This window comes from Rousettus aegyptiacus, unplaced genomic scaffold (genome assembly GCF_014176215.1).
Source record: "Rousettus aegyptiacus isolate mRouAeg1 unplaced genomic scaffold, mRouAeg1.p scaffold_m13_p_17, whole genome shotgun sequence".
NCBI classification, from domain to species: Eukaryota; Metazoa; Chordata; class Mammalia; order Chiroptera; family Pteropodidae; genus Rousettus; species Rousettus aegyptiacus.
The window spans coordinates 2,065,716-2,082,676 of NW_023416292.1; the positions used below are offsets into that span (position 1 = coordinate 2,065,716).

Consider the following 16,961-nt stretch of genomic DNA (forward strand, 5'->3'; position numbering starts at 1 on the left):
ACGTCGAGTCTGAGCCCAAGCCTGTGGGAGTAAAGGGCCCTTGTCTGGGCAGCAGGCTCTGGCAGGGTTATCTGGTGGGCACCACGCCCTAGTGAACAGACTGACACCTCCCAGCCAGCTTGGCTGGTCACCAGGAGCCATTTTCTTTGTTACCAGAAGCTGGGCCAGAGGCCAAGATGAGCCATGGGGAGCCCCAGGAGACCAGCTCCCCAATATAAAGATAATTCAAGTGCTTCACTGGAGGGACTCTGGGGGAAGGGGTAAAGTGTGAGTAGAAAAGTCTACTGAAGCTCAAAGGAAGATGTCCTAGTGTTGCACTGCCCAACAAATAAAATTTTAGGCACACGCATTGCTTTAAATTTTCTAGTAGCAACATTAAGAAAAGGGTAGAAAGGAACAGGTAAATGAATTTTAATGTTTTTTATTTAACCCAACATTTACAAAAATTGTAAGTTCACCATGTAATCAATAACCAATTATTAACAGGCTATTTTACATTCCGTTTTTTATACTAAGCCTTAGAAACCTGGTGTATTTCACACCAAGCACATTTCCATTGGGACTGGCCAAGTTACAAGTGCTCAGTAGCTGCGGGTGGCCAGTGGCTGTATTGGGAGTGCCGTCCAAGAGTTAATTAGGACAGAAAATCACTTTCTGTGCCTCCACCTTCAGCTGGAGGATGGCTGCAGGATCAGCGTCTGGCCCTGGGAAGACGCAGCCCAGTTCTACCCAGGCCTTGAGGCCTTAGACCCTCTCATCAGATCTGTGTACTGCCGCTGTTGCTGAGGTCTCTGAGCTATAGTGGTAAGAAAAGCTTTGAGGTAGGGGCTGGAAGGCCATGAAGTTGGGACGGAATGTAGGAGAAGAGCCCTTAGGATCCAAGTCTGGAGTGAGGAGGTGACCCGGTGGCCTGCCCGCACGGAGGCCAGCAGAGTGGTGGGTGTGGGACAAGGTGGCGCTGAGCCGGGCGGGATCAGAAGCCCACAGGCCTGCATTGTTCGCCTGTCACACTTCCTTTGGCTTTATTGCCTTTGTCCAACACCCTATTGTCTGGTTTCCTTTTGTCCCCCTTTCAGTGCTGCTGCCTTTTATTTCCCAGCCAGCCTGGTTGTTTTCATTTCTTTTGTCTGAAGTTCCTGAGAGGAAGGTTTTATTTTCAGCGGTTTGATTAATTCACAGCTTGAGCCCAGGGTTTGTTTGTTATGTAATTGCTGCCCTCAGCTTCAGGATAATACCCTTCCTCGACTCCCCCCTCCCCCACTGGGGGCCCCGCCTGCTTGGGCCTGGCTCTCCGCCCCTCCCTGTGCCCGGATGGGCTGAGCTGCCTGCTTCCTGGACGCTCTCCAGGCCCCTGGGTGGTGGGACGGGACGCCTGAGTTGGACCCCAAAGCCCTGGCAAGCTGGGCAGGGGTCTCTTCTTTTCTCTCGGGTTTACCTTCTTAGAGTCAGGTATGCTCCTCCTCGCCCTGCAGTACCCTGTCCTAGGTCCTACAGCAACCCCCAGGGCACCCTGCCTTTTGGAAATGGCGGGACAGTCTGGGCCGGTCTATAGGATGGCATCAAACAGAATACATTTTATTCAACTGTAATGCTCCTTCAGTTATTTAATATGAAATACCATTTATGTATTGTATATGGCACACTGCCATTCATTATACGTTACAAGAAATATTTAATGGTACAGAGTTGATGCAATGTACAAATACTATAGTGCACCTGCAGTCTAAGGGATGTTTTTCTGTATCTGAGTTTTGCCTTACACTCCCCTCCTAAATGCTTAATGCCTATGTTAAAAAAAAAAAAACAAAAAACCTTTATTTTCATTTTTATTTAAATTAACAATCCTCCAGCTAGTTTGTATCAGAATCACTGGAGAGCTTGTTAAAACAGATCCCTGGCCCCACCTGCAGATTCGGGTTGTGGATGACCCATGACTGCCTCTCAAGCCTCCTGGCTCCGCTGACTCTGAGTCCTTGTGCTGCATCCCAGCGAGCAGTGGTTTAACAGACACCACACCAGTGCTTACTGGTACCAGGTGGTGTTCTGGACACTGTGCAAATAACAGTTCATAACCCATTTTACAGTTGAAGAAACCTAAGTTCAGCAAGGTTAAGGTCACCTAAGTCACCCAAGGTCACTTAGCAGCTTGGTGAGTGCCCGAGGCAGGACCCATGCGTACCTGAAACCTGCCTTCTGTCTAGTGGTCTTGTCTCAGTGCCTTTGGAGGGTGAGCAGGGGAGCTATAAAGGTATGCCGCTCTGGCTCTGAGCCTGGCATGACCGCTGGAAACAACTACCAGGAACCCTGTGCCTGCTCCACTACTCTAGATGTCCCTGGCTGTGGTGTGACAAGTGGGGGAGGCAGCAATGGGAGCAGTGGGTTCAGAATCTCTGCATAAACCAGGGATTGCAAATGCCTACAGGGCCCAGCTCTCAATGAGAGATTCTAGCTAGATAAAAAAAAATTTTCCTTAAAGCCACTCATCCATCTCTCAACCTGTTACTTTCCCACTTTTGTTAGGTACATGGGTATAAAGAGTTCACTTTGATCTTGCCTCTACTGTAAGAAAAAGAATAACTGTATTATTCAGGATAGCTGATGGTTTCCCTTTTGGGGAGTGTTGGGAAGTAAGGCAAACTGGCCTGTCTGTAAGAGGTACCTCATTTATAGCCAACTGTTGCTATGTACCAACTCCAAGAGAAGTTCAGATCCAGATGTTTATGTGATACCTCTTGATTTTTAAATTTTGGTAACTAATTACAAATACATATAAACATATACAAACACACCTATATGTATAATCTTGGCTTTACTGGGGTCAGAAATAGCCACTTAACAATCTCTAGCCTCCTTAAATTGACCCATTAACCCACCAGTCCCAACATTACAGCAGGCAGGGAGTGCCAAAAGTTGGGTCCCATCCTCTCTACAGCTTCCTATTAAAAATAAAAAAAGATAAAAATTAGAACAACAAGGACAGAAGAGTCTTTTCTAATTTCCTCTATGGGTCCCCAGTGAGAGCTTCCATCTCGTGTGTGTGCCTGTTTGGGGCTGGGGATGGAGGGTGGGGTTGATTCTCCTGGGCCCAGGACTCACTTCACTCTCCTTGTCCCTCTGCCCTCAGGATGTCCATGAGGAGCCCCGGCCCTGCCCAGCTGGCCCTGGATGGCGGTGGCACCATGGTGAACTGTACCGTCAAGTCAGAGGGGAAGAAGGAGCCCTGCCAGGAGGCCCCGCAGGGCTCGGCTGCTACAGCTGAACCCCAGCCTGGAGATCCGGCCCGGGCCACACAGGATGGTGCTGACCCTCAAGCTCCAACCCAGGTGCCCGGCACTTGCCAGGGGCGCCTGAGTCAGTGTCCCCACCACACCCATTCACCACCCTGTCCTCTCTGCTAGGCTAGGCAGGCACCTACCCCCTAGATGGGCAGAGAGGCAGGCAGAAATGTTCATCTCCAGGCAAAACTTAGGTGAGCGGGGAGCGGCTGCCAAGTTCAGTCGGGCCACCTGTCTGAGCACGATGTGGACTTACTCCTGCACTCACTCGCCTGATATTAATGCTCACCTGTGTGACTAGACCTTACCCCTGAGGACTAATTGGGGAGATTGGATATACAAGCTCAAAGTTTGCCTTAATCTACCAGCTTTTGCATGTGAGTTGAGAAAACCAGTTTTATTTTTAAGGCCAGAATTAATTTCTGTTAAAATCCTTAAAATGAAGGAGCTGAATTATATGAGCAGTGAGGATTCTTGCAGTTCTTAAAAATTCTATGATTCTATTAAGAGGTATAAACAAGAAATATGTAATTAAAAGCCAAATGAGGAGAAAATAAGAGTTTTAGGTTCTGAGAAGGGCTCCATCCTGCGGTGTGTGTGGGAGGCTGTTAGGAGGCAGGGTGGTGACTGTGGAAGACTTCCTCCTAGAGGAGCGGGCCCTCGAGCTGGGCCTTGGAGAATAGAGAGGCCTCAGAGAAGCAGAGGAGAGGGCATGGTGTGTGAAAGGGGGCGGGGGCGGGGGCCCCGGGAGTCACCGGCCCAGCTGGAGCAGTGAGTGTATGTAAAGGAATAATAATTAATAGCTGGCTTTTGGCCTCAGACTCTGCAGTGGCAAACCTCATCCACATGCATTAACTCCCTTGATCCCAGCACAATTCTGTGACAAGGGAGGTATGAGTATTTTCCGCTTTTAGCAGAGGAAAGTCAGGTTTAGAGAAGTTCATAGACTCATGTGGATCAAGCACCTTATGAGTCACTGAGCCTGGGCTGAGCCAGGTCTCTTGTCTTTAAATGTTTTGTTCTTTTCAGTATATCAGGCAAAGGCAGAGCAAAGATAGGGAAGGTGGGGACAGAAGACGCTACTTGGGGGGGCCAGTGGACTCTAGGATTCCCTCAGGGTGTACATGTCTGGGGTACTCCGTCTTTGCTTCATTCTACCCCTCTTCTCTTGGAGGTGGTAATGACATTCAGTGTGTCTTACAGGACTGCAGCTCACCGGAGAGCAGCGGGTGCCCAGAACCCAAGAGACGAGGAGGCTCTGAGGCTGCTTGTGGAAGCCAAGAGAAGCTGGACTTCAACCGAAATTTAAAAGAAGGTAAGGTGTCTGTCTGCCATAGTTAGAGGCAGGGGCCCCGGGCAGGGGAGGTGTTAGGATAGCTACTCCTTATCTCTTTGGTATCTTCTAGTCGTGCCAGCCATTGAGAAGCTGCTGTCCAGTGACTGGAAGGAGAGGTTTCTGGGAAGGAGCTCCGTGGAAACCAAAGATATCAAAGGTGAAGATCATGGGGGTGGGCAGGGGAGGGATGCCTGAACACCACCCACCCCCCATCCCTTTCCGCCAGACTGGCCATGCAGTCCAGGCCTATAGGGCAATTTTGGGGGCTCTTGGTGGCCTCAGACGTGGCCTCTGCCAGTCTGGCTCCTGCCTGACTCTAGGGATCAGCACATCCCTTACCTGGGGACCAAGCGCTTGGTTTGGCCCTAGGGATCAGCTCATCCCATGTAGGAGAGGCCTGGTAGGAATCAGATCCCATGGGCACGGCACACTTGTGACCTTGGGCATATCATTGCCAGTTTTTACATGCAACTATAAAATGAGCCGAACCTTCTCTTTCACTTTTGAAAATTAATTCCAAGCCAGCAGGACCTCACTAAAGGGATTAAAGGGCTGCTTAAGTGGAGTCACTAGAATGATAATTTTCTCAGTGTGATTGCTCACAGTTACAGAGGGTACTTTATTTTTTAACTTTTTTGCAAGAGAAAATAACCAAATTTAATACATATGTATGTATGGGAATCTCCTACCTCCATGAAAGATTCAGAGATAGAAAGGGAGCCTGGGCATATAAAAGTACCTCAGTAACGTACCTTGGGGGCTTCAAAGGGTCATTGCAGGGTGATAAGAAGAGCAATGTTTGTACATAAAAGTTTGCCCTGCCATATAGGTGTGTCAAAAAGAGGGAGAAGTTTCTCCTGAGCCTGAGACTAAAATTGCCTTTTGCTCAAAATAATGTGCATACACTGAGGCACAGCTCAGGGGTGGCTCGTTCTGAACCCCCACAGTTCCTTCCTCTGACACGTTCCTGAAAGTTTCACATTCCAGAAGCTGGGCTGAAGGACTGTTCTATCATTAAACCAGTCTCAGTCTTGAGAAAAGTTCTACTCAGTTGAGGTCGTGTCTCGTTTCAGGAGGCATTGATGCTGGTAGGCTCCAAAGTTAAGCCTATGGTGTAAGCAGTCAGATATTTAGTAAGAAGCATCTCTGTGTAAACCAAAGAAAAACAAAGTTAATGATTGGAGCTGACTACTCTCAATTTCTGAGTTCCAAAGATGTTCGGCTCGCAGCATCTTCAGATGGAATGAGGGCAGGAAGTGACAGTCTGATGGATTTGTTCTCCTGGTCCGCTGTTGAATGTCTCTGGTGATCTTTCGGCAACAGGCACGAAGTTTGTCTCCAGATGAGCTGTTGTGATTTCTCTGAAGTTTATATCAGAGTGTCCCGCTTTAGCTTGCATGGCCTTGGATGATTCCAAATCAGAGGGTGGGAAAATGAAAATGTTAGTTTGGAAGACCGCCCCCAAGTATTTAAGAAAACCAGAAAAACTTAGGATCCAGTCCAGTTTATATGTAGAAAAATTTTAAAACTTGAAAGACAATGAACAGCACTAGAATCTAATTTGCACAAAGATATATTATAGTTTCTATTGGAACAATTTTTCTCTAAAAAGTCACCGCTAGTTTTATCAAAGATAGCAAAATTAAGACTCATTTATTTGTAAAATAAGTCTAGTTTCAATAAACTTGGCCCAATTTGTTTATGTCTAGCAAGAATAGTAATTAACCACATAGGGTCTTTTAAATCTGCTTTGCTAGAATTTTGCATAAGGAATCTTCAGAGCAAATGAATTTAACAATGTCTCTCAAGTCCAGAAAAGCCAAAGCAAGGACTTGCCATTAGATGTTACTTGTATTAGGTCTGGGTGAGTTCTTCTCTTCTCAAGGTTCCTCAAATATCCTGAGGTTCCTACACCTGCCAAGAAGTGACATTCTTTGCTCACATGATAATGCGGCTGGGAACCATATAAGCAAATACCAGGCCAGCATTTCCAGGGGTTTTTATTGGCTTCCGTAAGTCCATCTTAATTCCTTAAAGATGTTTGGTTATATCTGAGTCTATGTATCTCTCTCAAATATGACATTCCAGTCAAAACCTTGGGAGTAAAATCAGTTTCCAATTGTGTCCTATTACAAAGAGAACAACTTCTTATTGAATTTATGCAAATAACCATATTGCCTTCAAAATAACACTCATTTATTAAGAGTTTCCAAATTCTGGAGGGATCAGGTAGGGAGAAAAATATAAAATATTTTAATACTGCTTACAAAGGTATAACTTACCAAATTACTAAATCATAGGTAGTTTAAAAGAAACCAGTTTCCTTTGATCTGGAAAGCAAAAGACTAAAAAATCAGCAATCTCAAACAAAAAAGTCATAAAAATTTTAACCCCTTTCCTCAGTTCATTCAGTCATGTATAGTTACATGTGTTCTGCTTGAATCCAGCTTTGCCATTAGTTCTCTCAAACTTGACTGATCATTGAGGCTGATAAGGTCAGTGATAATTCCAAGAAGTTTGCAAGGCTGCTGTAATTTTCAAAGGCTCCCTGAGTAACTCTGATGCATATGGTCCATGACCTGGCACTTCTGCATCTGACCCTAGCTAAATTGGAGGGCAAGGAAGCACTGACAGTTGTTGGTTGAAGGCCATGTGACAGGTCCTATACCAAAACCTTAACATTTATTATCCCTTTAATTCTCGCAGCACCCCTGTAGAGTGAAGATTAGTGTACTCTTTTGTAGATTGAAAAAAACTCAAGTGCAGAGAAGTTGGTAACTTGCCCAACAGCTCCCAGGTGCGATGGGTTGAAAGGGGAATTTGAACCCTGATCTTGCTCCAAAGCCTGAATATGTCCCGCCAGGCGCCTCCTGTGGACGGTTGTCCACCTTGACCCTGTGGCACTGGACACTCGAGGCTGACATGCTCCGCCATCAGCATTTTTGGGGCTGAAATCAGTGATTGCTGGTGATACTTCTAGGGCACATAGTTGTCTGTCAGATGGCAAGATGAGGAGCCCCTCCGCAGCAAGGCATATGTCAGTCACCTCTGTTGCTTGGCCCCTAATAGGGGCCTGGGACATAGCATTTGCTCAATAAATGTCAGTTATGTGGGTGGCTAGACAGATGAACAAACAACATTTCTCAGTGGTGGCTGTTTCACTATGGAGCAGGAACCCAGGAGAGCCTGGCAGAGAAGGAGCTCCAGCTTCTAGTCATGATCCATCAACTGTCCACCCTGCGGGACCAGCTCCTGACAGCCCATTCAGAACAGAAGAACATGGCTGCCATGCTCTTCGAGAAGCAGCAGCAGCAGATGGAACTGGCTCGGCAGCAGCAGGAGCAGGTAGGCCTTGCTTTGTGTCTGGCATGTTTTTTTTACAGGGGAGGGGTCTGTCGAGGCCCAGAAGGGAGTACCTTGAGGGCACACCCAGCCAGTACAGGCTGAGGCCTGGGGCAGGTGGGGGAGGGGGCTGAGGGGCCCTGCCTAATCTCCACCCCTGGTCTATGAGGGAAGGGTGAGATCCTGTCAAAAGGAGAATCAGTTTTAAGGGCTGGCTCTTCTGCTTCCTGCCCTGCCCAACTTTCTTTCGTGTTTGCATTTCTGGAGGGCAGGGCGTGGCTGGGGCTGGAAGGCTCTGGGTGTTAGGGCCCCCCTGGCCTATGCCCACGCCCCCATTGCCTGCTCTTCCCTCTGCCAGATTGCTAAGCAGCAGCAGCAGCTAATTCAGCAGCAGCACAAAATCAACCTCCTTCAGCAGCAGATTCAGGTGACAACAGGAGAGGGCTGGGGGATGGGCAAACTGGAGGCCAAGGGGTTGACACCAACCTGGAGAGATGCTGAGGCCCAAAATATCTTTCTCTCCAGCTGGGACCTGAGGGCAGGTGGGCAGGTAGTTAGGAGCCCACAGAGGTGGTGTGGGGTCACATGGATCCTTTGGAAAACTGTCTGCCCGAGGTCTATGCCTCTCATCCCTGGGTCTACCCTTTGTTCAGAGCTAATTGCAGCTGGGTAGCTGTTTGGACCCCCAGAGACTCAGGGTTTCTTTGCTCTCAGCAGGTCAACATGCCTTATGTCATGATCCCGGCCTTTCCCCCAAGCCACCAACCTCTACCTGTCACCCCAGACTCTCAGCTGGCTTTGCCCATTCAGCCAATCCCCTGCAAACCAGGTGAGTGTGGGAGGGGCGGACCCGCTACCTGTTTTGAGATTAGGGAAGAAGGCCCCCCCCCCCCCCCCCCCGCCACTCTCAATCCATTAATTTGCAGTGTGGACTTCTGGGCCTTGGTTTGGGATCTGTCCAGTGGAAGAATACTCACTTGTTTCTGAATGTCACTGAGAGAATGAAAAATAGCACTTTGAAAACCATAAAGTGCTTTCCAGATGTAAGCGGATGTAGCCAATCTAGGTCTAGTCTCCCCAGTTCTGGTACATTACTGCACCGGAGTATTAATATTTCAAACATTAACTGAGATTTATGTGTCTCCCAAATTCAGACTTTTGTTCTCACACTGCTCTGGCCCCCCTCCCTTCTGTCCCGGCACCGAAACTCAGCAAACACAGACTGAGCACTGAGCACATTTTGTCAGGTGACTGTGGGGTGATAAAATGTGGACTTCGAGCATAAGGAATTTACAGTCTGGGGAGGGAGAAGTATGCCAACAACTGGGGACTCTGGGACGGTTTCTTGAGAAGGTGGTGCTTGATTGGGTTCTGGGAGAATAGACTTGGGAGCTGGGAGCTGAGGATGGAGGGCATGGGAAAGGCTGTCCAGGCAGAGGCCCTGCAGCCTGAGGCAGGAGGCCAGAGTTGAGGGGAGCACGTGACAGGGTAATGGGGACATGGCTGAGGAGGCCAGGTGTGACTGAGCACTGAGTTTGGGATTTATTGTGTAGAATGTGGGGCATACTTGAACATTGAACATAAGACGTGTTGTCACACAGGCTGTGGGTGATAGGGAATGAATGGAATGGAGACCAACTGAAGGCAGTACCGGGTGGGGGGCTGTTGAGATGATTCTAGGGGGTGACAATCTGAATGAGGGCAGGACAGTGGGATGGAGGCCATGCTCATTGATTCCTTGTGAATGGTCATGGGGACAAGGCAGAGAAGCTGCCTGTAGCAACCCCAGGAGGAGGGGGCACAGCTTTTAAGTAAACTCCTCTGCCCACCCTCCCTGTTGCGTGTGAGAGAGAAGGCAGGAGAAATCCAGCCAGTGAGTTCCTAGTTCCACCACCAAGCCTGTGGGCCAAGGGCACAGTTCATTAGTCAGCCCTACTGATTCTACCTTGAGGGAAGATTCCAATTGGGGTATGTGGTGGGGAGACCGGGAAGGGGGAGGGTTGAGGGTGGAGGACGGGGCAACGGCACAAACCATTACAACTCCGGGTGAACGTGGAGCAGCAGAGCCACAGGGGTGAGGAGAGGAGGGGCCATGCACTTTCAGGACAAGGGAGGTAGGAAATACGCTGTGGAAGGCCTGGATTGGCCAGGCCGCCACCTGCTTCGTTTGCTCCAGAATTCCCGTAGGCAGGGGGCCTGCGGGCTGCCAGATGCCCCTGCGAGAGGCTGAGTGAGAAGTGCCTGTCCCCAGCTAACAAACCTCAGATGGTGCCCCGTTGTCTCCAGCATGGAGAACTAACTTCTGAGTTCGGCCTTCACAGGCTTCTGCTCCACCTTGCCCATCACGAACCAGCCAGTCTCATTCCGTACAGCTCGTTTCCACGCCCCACCACTCCATCTCCCCCGTCCGCCCGCCAGCATTAGCTCCCGCCTCGGCTCCCCCAGGCAGCCTGCTGCAGCCGCTCCATCTGGAACAAAGTCCACTCAAATGCTACCTATGCGGTCCATATCACCATGGGCCATGTGGTTAGTGATTTGTATACAGGGCTATCTCTCTCCATCTGAACTGTCAACTCCTTGATTCTGGGCCTGGTTGAGGAGTGAGTTTGGTGAGGGAGAGGAGAGAGCACCGTGCTGAGGGGAGAGGACCATGGAGTCAGAGGACCCGGTTCAAACTTCGGTGCTCCCATTGATGAACTATGTGGGCAGTCCATTTAACTTCTCTAGGTCTTAGTTTCTTTATCTGTAAAATGGAATGATGTGTTGAGCACCTGTTATGCACCACACACTGAGGATTATTGTGAGGTAAGGCACAGGAGACAGGCTACAACAGGCAGCTGCTTTTGTACCCTGCACATAGCAGGTACAAAATACAAGTATCCGAAGAGTGGCTCGATGGTGCCTCTGTTGTCATTTCACTGTGGGTTTAGAATGCCAGGCCCGGTGGATTGGGAAGGGCATGACAAGGTGACGACGCTGATCAGCGTGCAGGGCGATGACGGGCGAGGGTATAGGAGGTCCTCGGCGGCGCTGTGGGGCTGGGGAGGACAGCGGTTGGAAGCAAGCTAGGCCAGCTCTGAGCCTTCGTCCACTTTGTGCCGCTGGGACCTCATCAAGCAGGGTGACTGCTGTTCTGTGCTCATCCAGGACTTTTCTCCTTGCCGCCTTTTCCATAGTGGAGTATCCGCTGCAGCTGCTGCACAGCCCCCCCACCCCAGCCATGAAGAGGCCCGGGGCCATGGCCGCCCACCACCCCCTGCAGGTACCGTCCCACCGCTGGCCAGGGGCTCCTTGCCTTGCCGGGCTGGCTGGCTGCCGCCTCGTGTGCCCTGGGCACGCGTGTGCCCTCTTCCTCTGTGGGGATCTCCTTTGGTGTCACTCACCCTCTGAGCTCTGGGTCTTCCCCTAGGAGCCCTCCCAGCCCCTCAACCTCACAGCCAAGCCCAAGGCCCCTGAGCTGCCCAACAGCTCCAGTTCCCCCAGCCTGAAAATGAGCAGCTGTGGACCCCGTCCCCCCAGCCATGGGGCCCCCACGCGGGACCTGCAGTCCAGCTCCCCCAGCCTGCCTTTGGGTAAGTGTTCTACCTCCCGCACCTTTCCCTTCAGTCCTCTTCTAGTGTCTAGTCAAGACAGCATGATGTGGCCTTGGGCATGGCCCTTCCTTTCTGTGGGTTAGACTAGCTGTAGTCGGCTCTTTTTAGTTTCAGCATTTAGCATCTCAGAAGACCCCGCTTCCTCCTCTCCCCCACCATATCTGTCTGGGTTCCCTGGCCTCAGGGATTCAGACCACTGGTTTGCACACTTTCAGGGGGTGCTGTTGTCATTTCTAGTTTGTTGGCACAAAAACCAGTGTAAATGGTGCCCCCTTGAGGGTGTGCGGTGCAACAGCCCTGCGGAGGGCAAGAGGGAGTGCAGGAGGGGCATGGCATGAACTGGGGTGACCCCTCAGTTCCTTTCTCTTCCCTTCTTTTCCTACCCCCATAGGCTTCCTTGGTGAGGGGGATGCTGTCACCAAGGCTATCCAGGATGCTCGACAGCTGCTGCACGGCCACAGTGGGGCCTTGGAAAGCTCCCCCAGTACCCCCTTTCGTAAGGTATGGACGGACCCCTACTCCCCTGCACGTGGGAGCAAGGGACACACGGCGGCCGGGGTGGAAGACACAGTCTGAGGCCCCTGAAGGGAGGGGTGAGGGAGAGAAGCGTGTGACACAGGGAGGCTGATGTACAGCTTGTCCCTGTCAACCCTAGGACCTCATCAGCCTGGACACATCCCCAGTCAAGGAGCGGCTGGAGGAGAGCTGTGTGCACCCACTGGAGGAAGCCATGCTGGGCTGTGATGTGGATGGTGAGGGCGCTGGGCACTGGGCTGATGGGTCCCACTTCTGCTTCCCACCAGGACCAGGGCGGGTCAGGTAGTTTCTGTCTGCTGTCCGTTCTCTCCTTTTATCTGTGGCATCTCCTTATGTGTTCTCTGAGTCTCTGGCTGGGCCTCTGCTGACACCTTGTTGCTGGTCATCCCTGGGTGCCCCCCATCACCCCTCAGCAGTCAGATGTGGGACATTTCTTTCTGTTGGCCTGGCGGACTTTCCTTACCCCAGACCAGTTGCCTTGCTGACTCCGTCTGCCTCCCCAGGTTCCCGCCACTTCCCCGAGTCCAGGAACAGCAGCCACATCAAGAGGCCCATGAACGCCTTCATGGTGTGGGCCAAGGACGAGCGGAGGAAGATCCTCCAAGCCTTCCCAGACATGCACAACTCCAGCATCAGCAAGATCCTTGGTAAGGGCCAGTGGGCAAAGTCTGCAGGAGCAATCAGGGTCCCAGGAGCCAGAGTCCAGCAGGACCCGGTTTCAGGAGCCAGCTGGATCTACTTGGGGCTTGCTTGGTGATAGCCCATGTCATGTTGAACTCCAGTGTGGGAGTCAGGGGAAATGTGGGGCAGTTGGGTCCTAGGGTCTTATACTATTGTAGGGTTCTTCTGTTAGCACCTGCACGCAAGAACTCAAGGAGTATGTGCATATGTGCATGTGTACATACATGTACATGTAAGAGAAAGCTCCCTTCCCCCATCTCTCCCTCACTAACCTCTTCCACTGTTTGCCAGACCCTTGCAGCTGGCTCTGGCAGGAACAGGAGAGACTGGTGTTCTTGGGTTGCCAGTAGAAAGGTTTTTTAAATGCTATGTTCTGATTAGAGGCCAGAGAGGAGTGTAGGGCAGGGCAGGTGGGGCTGGAAGAAGGCAGTTGTTTTCAGCACTGAGTCTCCTCCATGTCTGCACAGGTCTCTTATGAACAAGAACACCAGGTACCTTGTCTTGAACATGGAGCCTGTCTGTGTTATTGGGGGGTTGGGGCAGCTGCTCTTTTTATGTAAGTCAGGCCAGAGGACTCTCAGAAGTTGCTGAGATATCGGTGGGTGCTGTGTCTTAAGCTGGCAGTTTGATGCTCATATAAATGCCAACTTCATTTAATCACATGCTTGACATCCAAGGAGCAACCACATTGGAACAGGTCCTTGCTAAGTGCTTGCACATATATCTGGGAACCAAATATATATCAGCACCTCTAGGGCCTGCAGGGGACTGGGGATGCTTGGCAGAGCCCAGGGCTGACTGTTTGCCTCTGGGGGCTGGGCCAGGCTCCCGTTGGAAGTCCATGACCAACCAGGAGAAGCAGCCCTACTATGAGGAGCAGGCGCGGCTGAGCCGGCAGCACCTTGAGAAGTACCCTGACTACAAGTACAAGCCACGGCCTAAACGCACCTGCATCGTGGAGGGCAAGCGGCTGCGGGTGGGCGAGTACAAGGCGCTGATGAGGACCCGGCGCCAGGATGCCCGCCAGAGCTACATGACCCCGTGAGCAGGCCCTCCCCAGGCAGCCGAGACTGTGTGCGTGCATGCGCGTGTGCAGCTCTTGTGAGGGGCTGGGTGTTAGTGTGTGGCTGGCCTTTTGTGTAACTGCGGGGGTGGTGTGCGTGTGTGTCTGTTGGCTATTTGTATATGTGTGCGAGCATCACCTGTGTGGCTGGGCCTTTGTGTGTGACTGCAGGGGTGACTATGACTGTGATGGGTATCTGGTTGCTGAGGATATAAATGTGTGACTGTGGGGAACTAGCATGTTTCTGGGGAAATGTGCCTGTGGGTCCTATTTCTGACAAACTCAGTAAAAATTCATGGGTACTAGAAACCAAGGTGCTTGTCAGACAGAGGATTCCTGACTTGACCAAAGCAAGCACACTGGTGGGATCCTTTAAACAGGCATTTGAATATACAGTTTCCAAAAGTGGGATTCATACGTAGTCCTCCAGGAATATCTTGAATATGCCTGTGGCCCTGAGACTGAATGTGTGTGTGTAGCTGTAGCTAATGAATGTGGCCATCAGAAAGCAGACCAGGGGCAGAGTGTGTGTCTCAGAGGCGAAAGGGTGTAGGGTGTGAGGGCACGGCCTGAGGAGTCCTGGAGAGGAGCTGGGAGGGGGCGGAAATGAAGGTGCCTCTGTAACCTACCTCTTGTCTGCCCACAGTCCTCAGGCTGGCCAAGTGCAGATGAGCTCTTCGGATGTCCTGTACCCTCGGGTGGCTCAGCCCCTGGTGGAGCACTATATGCCCCGAAGCCTGGACCCCAACATGCCTGTCATCGTCAACACCTGCAGCCTCCGGGAGGAGGCAGAGGCCTCGGAGGACAGGCACTCGGTGGCCGATGGTGAAATGTACCGGTACAGCGAGGACGAGGACTCGGAGGGCGAGGAGAAGAGCGATGGGGAGTTGGTAGTGCTTACGGACTGATCTTGGCTGGGTGGGCCTGGCCCTCCTCCTGGGGAAGACCTGGCCCGGAGCCAATGGGCACAGCCAGCCGACCTGGGCTCTGTTGGTACTTGGATTCGGGTATGCCCGGGAGATGGCACAGCTGTGTACTTGTAGATACAGGCCCCTTCCCCATCACATATGGGCACCCCTGAGGAGCTTTTGGCCTAGGTGGGCAGGGCCTGTCTGATGGTGATGGCCGAGTTGACCAAGTTCCTTGGCCCTTTGGGCTCATGGCCAGGGGACACTGTATGACCTGTCCCCTTGGGGCCATATGCATTGTTTCTATCCTTGTCCTAACTGGACCAGCCACCATGGGACCAACCCCTCTCTTCCCCCGCCCACCCCCCCACTCCCCCCAGATTGCTCCTCTGTCACCAGGATGACTTTGTACTGTGTGCAAAAAGATGTCTCTCACTCTATCTTCTGCCAAGCCTATTGTGCCTCTGGCTGCTGTGTGTGCGTGCATGTGTGCACACGTGTACGCATGTGTGATTGTGTTTTCATCTGTTCATTCATTGCACAAGATATTTATTGAGTGTCTACTATGTGCCAGGCACTGTTGCTAAGTTCCTGTGGGTGTGTCTCTTGATGCCACTCTTGCTTCTGGAGGGCTCTTTCTGTGCTCTCCTCATTCCCAAATTGCTACCTCTTTGTCAGTCTGGGCGTCTCAGGTTCTGTGCATCCTTGTGTGCGTTTCTGTCTTTGTCTCTCTGCAGGGCCCTGTTTGTGTGTCTCTCCCTTCCTTGGTGTCCGACTCTGCCCCTCTGCCTGCTAGTCACTCTGGGTCTCTGAAGGCCCGTGAGCTGCCCTTGAGCCCACCAGCCGCCCTGACCTCCCCTGCCCGCTTCTTCACCCTGACTGCTGGTCGGTTCCCACGGAGACATTTTTAGCTCCGAGCAGCATGGGAATGTGCTCAGCCTCCAAGGGGCTCTGTCCTGGTGCCCCAGACCCTGGTCCCAACCTGAGTGCCAGGAGCGGGGGCAGGAGGATTGATGGTGCCTGCCCCCCCGCCAGTGACAGAAGCCCTGGAGCAGGGCTCCTGTGGCAGCTGGTCTCCATTCCTCCCTCTTGAGCAGGGGGTGGGAGGGCTCCCCAGTCTTAAAAGGGGTTGGTGAGAAGACTGGTGCTCCATTCCCTCTCACCCAGCTCTGCCCCCCCCCCCCCCCGAACTTGCCTCCTCTGCTCCTGGTCACTTTCATGTTATTTCCCTAAGGAAGTTAAATCCCATGGGCACCTGACTCCAAAGCAGGTCAGGGTTGGAAGGGAACCCCAAATCCCACAGGGGCAAATGTGGAGTCCATTTTTCCCCTCCCCCTTCCCAAAGCTCAACTTCTTTCCAGGCTGTTTCTTTTTTTTATGACTGTAAACATAGATAGTGCTTTATTTTGTTAATAATAAGATAATGAGTAACTTAACCAGCACATTTCTCCTGTTTACACTCGGGGAATTTTTTGTTTTCTGTTGGCATAATAAAGGCAGACCTTTTCAGAATCTGGCCCTTGTGTAGGGGAAGGGGAGGCTGGCCCAAGTCAGCAAGTCCTATATGTACCCCCAGCCCAAGCACCACTGCCCCCTGGTGGCAGTTAGTGGGAGCTTCGGGTGTGGGGCTGAGGAAACATCTGAGGCGAGGGAGGCCCAGGCCAGATGCCGCCCCCTCAGAGTACACACTCTGAATGAGACACTGCCCCTTGCCTCAGGGAAGAGGGCCAGACCTCACCACGACTTGTCCATCCAGGTCCTAAGAGGGCGATGGTAAGAGCACTGTAATGAATCAGGAAGCTTGGGTTCTCTCCAGAACTAGCCACATGGCCTTGTGTGTGTTGTGGGGGTGGGGGGTTGTCATGTCTCCTCTTCAGTCCACATTGAGCTCATCTGAAAACAGGGTTAGGCCTTATCCATGCTTCCTAGCCTCTTTTGGAGGAGCCCTTTGAAAATCTAATGAAAGCTGTAGACCCTCATCTCAGAAAAGTGCTCACAGGGATACCCCAAGCCCATGTATGACCCCCTAGAATACTGATTAATGAGCAGGGTAAGGTCTCTAATGATGTATTTCAGGGCTCTATCTATGACCTTTGCTTTGAATGAAGATTGCAAAGAACTACATATCACACTAGGAGAAATAAGTGCATTAGACCCGAAAGGGCTGGATAACAGATTAAAACTCTCAAAATGCATATTAACAGGGATCGATAAAAAGACCAATTC

General features: G+C 51.4%; 1 protein-coding gene across 3 annotated transcripts; it reads left to right on the top strand.

Annotated features, from left to right (window-relative positions):
- Positions 1–3,124: 3,124 nt before the first annotated feature.
- Positions 3,125–16,247, top strand: SOX13 (SRY-box transcription factor 13). Of its 3 annotated transcripts, none has more exons than XM_016139888.2 (13): positions 3,125–3,323; positions 4,479–4,590; positions 4,682–4,768; positions 7,784–7,956; positions 8,312–8,380; positions 8,668–8,782; positions 11,130–11,215; positions 11,363–11,525; positions 11,938–12,047; positions 12,202–12,298; positions 12,587–12,730; positions 13,589–13,805; positions 14,474–16,247. In XM_016139888.2, the coding sequence occupies exons 1-13, from the start codon at positions 3,126–3,128 to the stop codon at positions 14,733–14,735; spliced, it is 1,833 nt and encodes a 610-aa protein (XP_015995374.1). In that variant the 5' UTR covers position 3,125; the 3' UTR covers positions 14,736–16,247. The 3 variants fall into 3 exon arrangements, with proteins under 3 accessions (XP_015995374.1, XP_015995356.2, XP_015995384.2); XM_016139870.2 differs by having other exon boundaries at positions 8,671–8,782; XM_016139898.2 differs by having other exon boundaries at positions 13,589–13,838; positions 14,474–14,586.
- Positions 16,248–16,961: the final 714 nt, after the last annotated feature.

Coding starts and splice junctions, on each gene's coding strand:
- SOX13 (XM_016139888.2), top strand. CDS start 3,126: ATGTCCATGAGGAGCCCCGGCCCTGCCCAGCTGGCCCTGGATGGCGGT. Junction 4,591..4,681: donor CAACCGAAATTTAAAAGAAG/GTAAGGTGTCTG, acceptor GGTATCTTCTAG/TCGTGCCAGCCATTGAGAAG. Junction 11,216..11,362: donor CCGCCCACCACCCCCTGCAG/GTACCGTCCCAC, acceptor GTCTTCCCCTAG/GAGCCCTCCCAGCCCCTCAA.